Consider the following 12,233-nt stretch of genomic DNA (forward strand, 5'->3'; position numbering starts at 1 on the left):
AACAGACTGAGTGAAATGGTTTGCTGTCCAGCACAAAGCAAAGTTTAAACATACTCCTAAAAACAACAAAAACATGTAATAACCATTGTTTCTACAATGATGCATTGATGTGGTAACCTATGGAGTAGTTCAGTGCAAACCTTTAGGAGCAATCACCCTACCATCGCTATGAATTGAACCAATACCTACAAAACTACATCTGTAAACTGCAATAATTTATAAGAAAACTCACCCGACTTATCTCTGACTGATACCTGCATGTTGCATTATATCCAGGAGGCGGAGTAGAGAAAGAGTTCTGAATGCTGCGCACAATCTCTGATTTTCTTACAGTTCTACTTCTGACATTGGACCTCAATTCAGGTTTGGTGATATTTCTGCTGTAAATCTGCCAAAATACCATCAAATAAATGTACTATCACCGCCAATGGATCAAGTGGAATTACCACCAGATCAAAAGTGGTGGTAGGCGGTGTTAGTCCAAATTTATTGGATTCCATAGGACTTCATGGGCATTTCGGCGGAATTACCACTGGCGGTTGTTTTCTGGCAGTAAGGCAGAGAAATTACCGCCAACATTCTGCTGGATGTTTTCCCTCTGCCTTACCTCCAAACCTTTAGTTTGTGGTGCGGTAATGTGGCGGTAATGCAGTGGCAACTCTGTTACCATTGCTTTACCACTATTTTTGGCCACACCACCATCTTGTAATTAGGCCCATTGATTGTAATGATACCCCTGTATATTAAGTGATATGATATCTCTAGGATTATTTGAGTCCAGTGATGTTTCCCTCTTGGCTTCTATGCACGGTTCTTGAATGGTTTTAGAACATTTTCCTTCCTACTTTTCAAGTACGACAGAGTTATCTGACTTTTCCTACTCCCCAGTTGCATCGTTTTGCTCTCTTTCATTGTTACCGGTTGCTCCTAACTGCCTTTTCCATTCTGTTATGTTCTAATTACTCAATTTTCCCATGATCTTTTGACACAAAATCTGCTATCGAGTTCTGATAGCATTGACTCATCCATGTAGTACCAGAAAGTCTCCTTGCTATTGCCTTTCTTGTTCTCCCATTTTCACCTATACATCTATAATTTATACATGCTATCATCCCTCTGATGTCCCAGTCTTCCAGAAGTGTTGATCTTGCTAACAACCCGATCCATCCATAGATGGCTTGGTCTTCCCCGGTTGGCCAATCATTTGTTTTCCAGCTCTTGAGTACCCTACACACATCATTCTTTGGGATTTTAATCTCCTCAATAAAGCTCTCACTATTTCTCTTTCTGACATCACTTTACATATTGCCTTATAGAACTGTACCACATTTTCTAGAATACATAGCTACACTGCCAGATCACTGTTAGTTTTTTAAATATGGGCTACTCAATTTATTCCGTGACTTAAGCTGATCTCAATTGCAAATATTATTTCTCCACTATTACTCTGTGGGAGATTTTCAGCACAATATTCATCAAATTGTCACTAACTCTAGTCAACTAGTTGCCCTACAAACAACTTCCAATCAATGTACAATGCTCACAAGTTCTCTCACTGAAGGATACCATGAGTCTCACATGTCCACTTAAACTCTAAAATCGCTTTCACTGTTTTCTTGTCTGGCAAGTTAATCTGCAGTTGTTATACCTTTGCATTCCACCAGGTGCTAAAAGTGTTTACAACCTAACATAACTGTTCTCCTTTTTATCCCAAGTAGCTCAAATGAGGCCACACTCCTAAAAAATGCTCTAACTTTCGAAAACAGTGTGGCAGCCTTGGCAATACTCAATACTGTTTCCTCTACTCAATCTACACTGCAGTTGTCTCGAAAATGAGAAGTGCTCAATCGCTTCATATTTGGATGTCCTTGCAATAGGTGTCATTTCTGATTGAAACAGGCTTGCTCTAAACATGTATTCTGTTTGCCAAACTTGCAGGTAAATGGAATCGTACACACACTACCCGTGAATCTCCAAAACGAAAAGATGATCATCTTCCAGAGTGGAGCGTTTACAGTGCTGAAAACAGACTTTGGTCTGAGGGTGGACTACGACCTGGCCTACAGTGTCTCTGTGTTAGTCCCTGCTTTGTACCGAGGCCTGACTGGAGGCTTATGTGGGAACTTCAATGGCTTGCCAGATGATGACTTCACTACCCCGAGGGGCTCTGTTGTGAATAATGCCTCCACCTTCGGTATAAGCTGGACATCACCTGGCTTGATCAGCTGCAACCACGGCTGCTCAGATTCCTGCCCCGTCTGCAGTGCAGAAAAACTCATGCCATCTAAATCAGCCTGCTGGATCATCCAGAACCCCAGAGGGCCCTTCTCCTCCTGCCACTCAAAGGTGGACCCAGCTCACTACTTCTCCAATTGTGTCTACGACCACTGCCTCACTGAGGGGAACAGCACAGTGCTGTGCAAGGCCATTCAGACCTACGCAGCTGCCTGCCAGGCAGCCAATGCGACCATCTCAGACTGGAGGAACAGCTCCTTCTGTGGTAAGAGACAATGTACCATTTCGAAAACAAATATTCCTGTTTTGTTCTTGTCTTTTAGGGAAGCACACTGTAAAAGCTCACACTAGAAAGGAAATCTTTGCATGAATGAACTAGTGATGCTTATATTAATATCCTTGGAAAAACACAAGCAGGAACGCTTTTTCCAATCATCGGCACCTCTAGGCTATGACTGGAATGCTTTCCTATTAGGAGCACCTCAATCTGTTCCTTGCACCAGAGTTAAATATACACCAAGCCGCTACTGAGAAACGAGGGTTAACGAACACGCAACTCTAAGTCAGGTGGAATTAGAATATCCAGGTGACCTATTAACAAAGATAGCATATTTCTGTAAGTGACTCCAATCCCGCAATCCAACTAAGTCAATGCCTAGTCTACGATGCCCGACGAAAGCCCTTATTAATATGTTTTTATGTCAAATTCTTTGAATCTGGATGATGAACCCTTATATAACGCCCCTCTCTTTGAATCCCCCTGACTGAGCGAAGAAGTAGGTTTGTTTTGCAAATTAAAAGGTTTATTGGAAAAATTAAACAATATATCTATATCACACTTTTATGAACAAAATAGTATATGATAGCACACTTATGAATATAATAGTGGTCAACAATGGGTAATATTACAATAGCACACTCTCTTTAATCAATGAGGAGTTGGCATAGAAAGGATAATGTAGCAGAGAATACTTTTATGGTTTCAAGGAAATGCAAGGTGGGAAAGAATGCAACACAGAAATAAACTTGATATGATTTCAACAAGAGATAATATGATCACTTTTTCCCTTGTGGGTTTTCGGGATGCTGCCCCCGTCACTGTTCTGGAGCACCAGGCCCAGAGTTTGGGGCATTCTGCGCCGGCATGCCCATCTGAGGGTTCTGCTGAGCCCTCAGCAGGCGACCCAGCTCCTGTGCCATATTTTGGACCTGGCGCACTAACTGTGAAACCCGCTCAGGCTGATACGGGGCTCTGTTTTCTCCCCTGGGCTGATCCCGGGAAGGGTAGCTATCCCTTCTCTGGTAGTACCCCGGGTAGGGAAGATTTGGGTACCCCTCCACCCTTGGCCTCCCCTCTCCCGGATTAGGTGGTCTGGGCTCAGGAAAGTGGGGAAAGAAAAATTGATGATTTTGGGGTTGGAAATTGGGTGGATACCTGGGGAGAATGTTCTGCCCAGGATTTGGTACATTTCTGCCCTCCTGTGGGAAGTTATGAGGGAAGTTCCCTGGGTTATGTGCTTGGCCGGATCCCCCCCTTGGGCTGGAGGAGTCCACACATAACCTAGGATGGGTCGGTTTCCCTTGTAGCAGGGACTTACATAGTCAAGGGAGTGAGGGACCCCATTTGTGGGACTACCTCCTTGACTCCCTGTCTGTGACTGGCCCGAGGACCTTCTGGGCTTGGAATTATTCTGTGCAGGCAAGTATTTAGGCCCCCCATCTCCAAATCTAAAATGGGGGCAACCTTTACCTCTGCCACCTTAGCAGCAGCAGCGGTGCTGGTTGGTTTTGGGTTTTTCAGAGCATTACTTTTATTTTCTATGGGCTTCTGCACCTCATAGATTCGGGTGGCATGTTCAATGACCCAGTCTAGTGACCTTTTCTCATGAAAATCTCTCACTAGCTGGGTCATGATGTATTTGGGCAAGGCATGGAAAAAAGTGTTAACAAATTCTTTGCTTTCCGTGCGCACCCTTTTGGTAGTCTGCGCAAAAGCACGCTTCAACTCCTGCACAAATTCTTGTGGGGCCTGATCCTCCCCACATTGCAAATTGTAGGCTGCCTTGCGAGCCTCTTGGGGATTCCTATGAACAGAAAAGTGCTTTAAAATGGCCGCCCTGTATGTGGACCATCTTGAATGGTTTTGGTCCTCCAACCCCGCAAAGAAACTGGAGTATTCTGGGGAGAATGTCCATTTTAAATACTGAATGCAGCTACTGCTGTCTTTCAAATGGAAAGTCTCCATCATTTGCTCAAAGAGATCCAAGTGTTCCCAAACAGAATACTTGGCTTTCTTGTGATAATGGGTGATGACACTCCTTATTGCCTTAATCTGTTTTAAGGGGCCTTAAGCAAGGCCCTTCTTGCCTTATTGGCCTTCTTGGTTCGGGTAACCCTGGTACATTCATCCTCTGACTCAGAAGTACTGTTCCCAGAGGTGCCCGTCTGCTCTTCCAGGTTTTCCCGGATTCTGCGAGCCTGGGAGTGGCTGGCAGAATGTGGGGACATGGTCTCCTGTGCCCTGTGACGCTCAGGGGAGTCTTCAGATTCCTCCTTGCTGCCTGGATTTGATGGGTACCCCCCCCACTGACCTAACTGGGCAGAGGTTTTCAGAATGCCCTTAGAGGGCCTACTCTCCCGGGGTTCCCCACTAAATTGCACTGTACTTGGGTGCCCATACCCAGATGCCCGCCCATCCATTCTGGGGGGGTACTGGCCTATGAACCCCATACTTCTGACTGGATAGTAATGACTGGATAGTAATCTGCCATTCCTGTGGCCCTGGGCTCATGTGCGCCAGGGGACCTGGGGGTGGCAGAGTCCAGGGACTGGGAAAGATGGAGGCCTCTGGTACTAGGGCTCCTGAGGTTATGCTCAGGTGTTTCCCTTTCCCAGCTAACGTCATCTCTATCAGCCCCTGCTCCATGTTGCCCTGCCAGAGCCTGTGCTTTCAGTTCCTCAATCAAGGCCTTACTAGACTCTATCAGTCTCTCCTGCGTGGCTACCTGTTGCTGGAGCCTATCATTGTACTGGCAGAGAGCTTCATTCTCTCTCTGTGCTTTCTGGTTAGTCTTGGAGTACTGGGTCAGTCTTTGCTGCAGGAGGGTTACCTCCTGAGTCTTATCCCTACTGGCCTGCTCCTTTCTTGCCAGAGCATCTTACACCCTCCTGGTGTGCTCTAACAAGTTCTGATGCTCTTTTTGGAGGTCATCCAGTCCCTGGAGGGCCAGGTGATTTTCTTCCATTTTCCTTTTTAAGTGGCAGACTTCCTGGCCTAAGGTGTTCCTTTCCTGAGCAAGAGCCTGCCTCTGTGCCTCCAGGTCGTCCCTCTGCCTTTGAAGGGCACCAGCTTTCTGGTGTTCTTCATCAAACTCTGCCTGAGTATCCAGTTTCTTCAAAATCAATTTATTGCTCTCCTCTTTTTCTTTATCCAACTGGCTTTGCAGGGTGGATACCTGCTTTGTGCATGCCTTGTTGAAATCTATCTGTTGCTCCAGCTTTTTCTGGCTCTGCAGTAGGGAGTCCAAACCTTCTTGATGCTCCTTCTGCAAGGCCAGAATTCTGGTATCCTGGTCTGCCCTTTCCTGTTGCAGGATACCCATATCCTCTTTTATTTTAATGATATACTGTCTACTATCATTTTCTGACTCCTGGAGTCCAGATCAGATTGGGCCTTCTCTAATGCCAACAGTTGCCTACTTGCCATTTCTTGGCCTTCAGCACATTTATCCTGTATGGCTTCCATATATAAATATAAATATGCTGCTATCCTCACAATCTTGTCGTGGTCATCTTTGGCCTTATGGGCCATGTATAGTTCACTCAGGGCCACGTGTAAGGGGCCCTGATCTCTCCAGAAATCTAGCCCAGTTGCAGTCACCTGTTGCGTGATTGCTTTGACTGCAACCACACATCCTAGCCCTTCTCAGTCCATTCACCTCTCCCAAACAACTTATGCAAAAGGTGCTCCCTAACTATCTTGCTATCTACCAATGACGTCATTCTGGAAATTGATTTCCTTCCTGACTTACAGAATTTTGTTTTTTATTTTGCAAAACAGACCGTTTCCTGAGAGCGTTCCTTTTTGAGGGGTGCTTTCACAGCGTAACACAGCATAGTAGCCCAACAGGATTTATATATCCTATCAGTTAGCACACTGTATTAAGCTGCACAAGTAGTAGTTCTAATCCATAATCCCCGGCTACGAGCCCCCACTCTGTAAGTGACTTCAATCCCGCAATCCAACTAAGTCAATGCCTAGTCTGGCATGCCCGATGGAAGCCCTTATTAATATGTTTTTATGTCAAATTCTTTGAATCTGGATGATGAACCCTTATATAACGCCCCTCTCTTTGAATCCCCCTGACCTCACTGAGCGAAGAAGTAGGTTTGTATTGCAAATTAAGAGGTTTATTGGAAACATTAAACAATATATCTATATTACACTTTTATGAACAAAATAGTATCTGATAGCACACTTATGAATAATGGTCAACAATGGGTAATATTACAATAGCATACTCTCTTTAATCAATGAGGAGTTGGCATAAAAAGGATAAGGTTGCAGAGAATACGTTTGTGGTTTCAAGGAAATGCAAGGTGGGAAAGAATGCAACACAGAAATAAACTTTATATGATTTCAACAAGAGATAATATGATCACTTTTTCCCTTGTGACAACTCACTCCCCCCATTATACAATAGGAAGAGATGGAAATGGGGACACACAGGTTTCAAGAATACAATTAATAATGCAGTTCAATTCCAGTTCCCCCCAGCAAGCTTAGAGAAAACAGGGATGATTTTAAACAGGCAAAAAATACTTTGAATGTGGTTGCACTGAATGTGAAAAATATGCTAAAATGTTTTTAATTCACTAAAGGAGATTCAGGATAAGTGATAGCTACTTTGGATTAGTTCAGGTCAACACTAGCAATGATACATGAATGATTATCAGATTGTTAACGAATTTCAGCATTGGAAAGCAAGAAGCAGCTATTTTTACAAGTGGTGAAATGGAGCTAAATTGCAATTCGCGGCACTTTTTCCGTGTGCGTAAATCGCGATTACGGAAAAACTATAAGGAGTTGGAATGACGTTTCGGGTTTGTTGGAAAGCTTACTTTCTTAGCTTTAAAATGGCAGTTAAATTTCACTTCTGCAGTTCAAAAGATACGGACGTTTTTGTGAAGGTAGATTTTCAAAAATAAAGTCAAGTTTTCAGAATGACAGATGACACTTTTACAGATTTGAAATCACAGGATGGACACAAAATTCTGAATGCAGTTCTGGACAGGTTGAAATGGATGGGATAAGATTACTTTAGACTAAGAGATTGGTTCTGTACAGTTCTTAGTCTGGATACTCACTCCTAGTTTTGGAATAGAATGGACCTCGTCACAGATCTGGTCAGGTTTGGACTGCACTCTCTCCACAGGACGGTCTCAGGCACTGGTTCTGCTCATAGCACGGCGGTCTGGTCTGGCCTCTTGGACTGGATCAAGCGGGTTCTGGATACAGCGCTGCTTTCTGGGTCTGGATATGGTTCTGTCATAGGGTTCTAGCCAGTCGCAAACAGCACGGCAAGGCTGTTGAATAGTTTGGTTAGGTTGCTGGATTCTGAGGCATGCTGAGAAGAGTTCAGCTTGTGGATTAGGCCTCTGCTTCTCCAAGGTTCTAGAGTTTGGGTTCTAGAGTTTTGGTTCTGGAGTCTGTCTGTAATCTGGAGTCTTAGGAGTCTGGAGTCTATGGGCCTCATTACACGGTAGGCGGTAAGGGTTTACCGGCACCGGTATTTTACCGGTACCGGTAAATCCTTACCGCCTTACTACGAGGTCCCTTTGCGGGTTGGGGATTTTAACGCCTGCTTTTTGCAGGCGTTAAAAACCAGCCCGCAAAGGGACCCATGGAGCTAATTACGGTACCGCAATTTGCGGTGCGGTAATTAGCGCCTTCCCCATTCCCATTATGCCCTATGGGGCAAAAATGGGAATGGGGAAGGGGGAATTACCACCCCACCAACCTTGGAATGGGGCGGTAATTCCCCTTTCCACCAAGGTGGTGCCGGTATTTTACCGGCATGAACCATGGCGCTAATTGCGCCATGGTTCACCGCCTACCGTGTAATGAGGCCCTTTGTCTGGATATGGTCGGGCAGAGTGCTGCGCAGGAATCGATGAGTAGTGGAAAAATGAGTGTCCCTATCTGGGTCTCAGTGGTTCTTTTTATGTGTTTCCAAAGGGGGTGTGGAGGCTGACTTTCTATGCCCAACCCACTAAGGATTTGATAGGTTAGAGGATTCTCTGTGCCCTGACTGGAGAATGGAGTAGTGAGTCATCCTATGTCATCAGGTGTCATGTTTATGGCTTGCGGAAAGAACACTCCCCTTTGCATTTACTTAGAAAAATAATTTTTCATAATCAAACATGTTTCCAAGGTACACAAGTTGTTGAGAATACATGTACATATCACAGATTAATTAAGACAGGTCTCTGTTCAACCCTGATCTTTCTAAGAGCTTGGGTTCATAAATGACAACTTATTCGCGATTTTGGTGGGTTTCGCAATATTGGTTTTGCACCAAATCTTACACGGAGGTACACACCCTCTCTGTACATATTACTGTACATTTTCAATTTTCTAGTATAAACACAGTGTCTACAATATTAATAAATCCCGGGGTTTGGTGTCAGAACATTGTACGGATTTCAGCTTAGTCTCAAACTGTGAGGGAATTTTTCATTTTAAGAATCTCAAGGTTTGACATTTTTGTCCGCTTGGCATAATTTGTTATAAGCAATTTTATAAAACATACATTTGCTCTCAATTGAATTCACCCAGTGGTTTGTCTCCGCCCCTAGAATCTGGCTTGACGCAGAGGTCACATGTCTTGTTTCTCCCAGAGCAGTGTTGTTCAGGCACACCCAAAATCAGCATATTCTATTCAGTCCCAAAGCCCCCATTGTTCCTTCCTCCAGGCTGCAGGGAAAATCTCCTCCCTCTTAATCAACAGGACCCTGTGATATCCTGCCTTCTGGTGTGGAGTTCTGAGATGTGAAGGATTCTCATGAAAGCAAACCTTTTGAATTCTGAACTGCATCAGGCTGCCTTCTAGTCAATTGCAACTTAGTTCCTTGTGAAAAAATATAACATTATAAACTGAAAATAAGAAACATATCTTTAATCAAGTCTTTTTCCACATTAAATCAATGTGTGGCACTCTACATGGCATTTTGATAGACTTCTCTGCTTTGGCTTATTTAGCTTCTGCAAGACAGCTTTCCTGTCAGGATTAGGAATCGCCAGCAGCTGTCAGTGGCGAGCACCGGTATTGCACCCATTTTTGACAGCTGTCTTTAAATCAAATGTCTTTTACATGGGATTTTGTCCTAATAACATATGATTCTTGCTGACATTGTACTGATGTGGATTCTTGTAGTAGAGTTATGTAGAACACCAAACAAGAAGTTGCATCCTTTTGGTGGTTTTGTGAGCCATGATTTTAGCAATTTTGACGATCAAGAAAATGAATTCCCAAACAGCTCTGAGTTGCTTTTGCCAATCAGTATTGCTATTTCCAAGTGGTTTCAGGCTACTGTGTGGGTATCCCAATGGTGGTTTTGGGCAGTGATCTCCTGTGCTCACTGACATGGCAAAAGTGGGTGGCAGCCTATTTTTCAGATTTTTACTGCGCATTTTTGGATGATCTCTGGCGATCAGCATGCTTTCCGGCGTCATTATGATGTTTCCGCTGCCAGTAATGCACAGTTCTGTTGTAGGGCTTGGATGAGTGGGTTAAAACATCCCACATTTCATCACCCAATTTTGCCATAAACGCAAAGGGCCTCATTACGACCCAGGCGGTAAGTTACCGCCTGGGTCGTAACTTTACCACCATGGCGTAAACTATGCTTACGCCATGGTGGTTGGCGGACTTACCGCCCCATTCCGAGGTGAGTGGGGCGGTAAGTCCCCATTTACCCATTTACCCTTCCCCATTCCCATTTTTGCCCCATAGGGCATAATGGGAGTGGGGAAGGCGTTAATTACGCCACCGTAAATTACGGTGGCGTAATTAACAACAAGGTCCCTTAGCGCCATGGATTTTAACACCTGCTAAAAGCAGGTGTTAAAACCTCCATGGCGCTAAGGGACCTCGGAATCAGGCGGTAAGGGTCGGCGCTGTTTACGCCGCCGTAAACCCCTTACCGCCTGGGTCCTAATGAGGCCCAAAGACATGTTTTCCACATAAAATGGCACCAGGCTGGATGCTACATATGCCATGTGACTTTTGCCTCCTATGAGTCACCTTAACAGCAATTGTGTTTTTGTCACCTGCAGTAATGGGATGCCGTGAAAACAGCCATTACCAACTCTGTGGCCAGCCATGCCAGGATATCTGTGCTGCCTCCTCAATGCTCCCTCACTGCAGTACCACCTGCACTGAGGGGTGCTTCTGCAATGCTGGGTACCTGAGAAGCGGGGACACCTGTGTGAAAGTAGAGCAGTGTGGCTGCCAGCATGAAGGATTTTACTATGATGTGAGTACAACTCAAAGATTCTCAACAAGAAACAGTCACGTTCCATAAATGGGGATTGAAGGGTACCGGTAATAAACTTCTGGCAGAATATGGTGAAAAGATCAGAGGTCTGCCGAAAACTGAGCAGATGAGAGCTCTGCCACATGTGCCGGTCAATCCAACCTGTATAAAAGGATCTGGGAATTATACTACCAAGAAATAACCATGATTACAGACTACTGTCAGTTTGTTTGTATTGCTTAAACAGTCATTTTGAGCATGCAATCATAATCTCCACAGCTTCGGTTTCACTGGTAATTTACATCAAATCCAAGTTGTATTTGGTATGCAGTGTCTCATGGCCCTCTCAGCAATCATGTACCCTCAGCTCGACAACATATATTCCCATCTGGGGGAGTCGTTACGTAAACACCTATCGGAAAAGATTTTCAGATGGATTGGCGGCACTCTCTAGAAAGGTGGGGATTGCTCTAGGATATTAAAAGGTGTCCTGTAAGTATATGCCAACATATGGAGGGAACACACCATCCTGTTCGCTCTTCAATTGAACTGGTTAAGTTGTATCAGTCAATCCCAGTGGTTCAGAAGAAATCACAATGGCTTTCAATGTGAAATCTTTGATGCCACAGCATTTATATTCAAATGTCTCTCAAAGTGAAAACTGTAATGTTGTCTATCTTTAAGTGCTCATATCAAATATCAGAGAGAGCAAATTGATGATGGTATGTGGTAGTTAACTTAAAATAGCATTGGCACCACCCTGTCCTTAGGCCTTCATTAAAGGTGATTGAAATCATGTGGAAAGACATGGTTTCATAGTTGGAAAATAAATCAATGATTCCTTAATGGTTTTGTGAATGTGGGTGGAATGTGAGCATGGTTCTCTATGTGTACATTGGTTCTGTGTTGATCAGGCACTTGGATTTGCAAGCAATAAACAAATCCGTTATCAGGGCTCTGTTTCAATGTCAGGTTAACTATACCGTTTTCTGACCTTTCACTGATGGCCTCCATAGTGGTCTGAACAAATCTCTACTTTTTTCCATCTAACAGGTTGGTGAACTGGTCTGGCTCTCTAATTGTACCCAGCGGTGTCGCTGCGATGCCCCTGGGATGTTCCGCTGTCTGAGCGCCAGCTGCCAGCAGGCTCAGGAGTGTACCATCAAGAACGAGAAGCTGGGCTGCCATGATACCTGGGCAGTCTGCGTTTTAAGCGATGACTCCTACTACCATACGTATGATGGAGCCCTCACTCACTTCCAAGGGACATGCTCCTACGAGATGAGCCAGACGTCAACTGCCCACAATGGTTTCTCCTTCGCCGTTGTTGCCACCAGCAAGCATCGCGGAAATGCTACGGTGGCTTACCTCTACAGGGTGGAGATTTGGTTGAACAGCAGCAATTCCAATGCCCACGTTATTTTAGAGGAAGGCAAACCCACCTTGGTGAGTATACAACA

General features: G+C 44.5%; 2 protein-coding genes across 2 annotated transcripts in view; one reads left to right on the top strand and one right to left on the bottom strand.

Moving 5' to 3' along the window:
- Positions 1-12,233, top strand: part of LOC138537998 (IgGFc-binding protein-like) — a 109,487-nt gene that overhangs the window by 62,651 nt on the left and 34,603 nt on the right. The window contains exons 37-39 of the mRNA XM_069641500.1: positions 1,939-2,500; positions 10,574-10,773; positions 11,827-12,219. Coding sequence (XP_069497601.1) covers positions 1,939-2,500; positions 10,574-10,773; positions 11,827-12,219 — 1,155 coding nt within the window. The remainder of the gene's footprint in view (positions 1-1,938; positions 2,501-10,573; positions 10,774-11,826; positions 12,220-12,233) is intronic.
- Positions 1-12,233, bottom strand: part of LOC138452228 (uncharacterized) — a 404,096-nt gene that overhangs the window by 42,053 nt on the left and 349,810 nt on the right. The window lies entirely within an intron of this gene.

Source organism: Ambystoma mexicanum, chromosome 1p (genome assembly GCF_040938575.1).
Source record: "Ambystoma mexicanum isolate Mex_15411 chromosome 1p, UKY_AmexF1_1, whole genome shotgun sequence".
NCBI classification, from domain to species: domain Eukaryota; kingdom Metazoa; phylum Chordata; class Amphibia; order Caudata; family Ambystomatidae; genus Ambystoma; species Ambystoma mexicanum.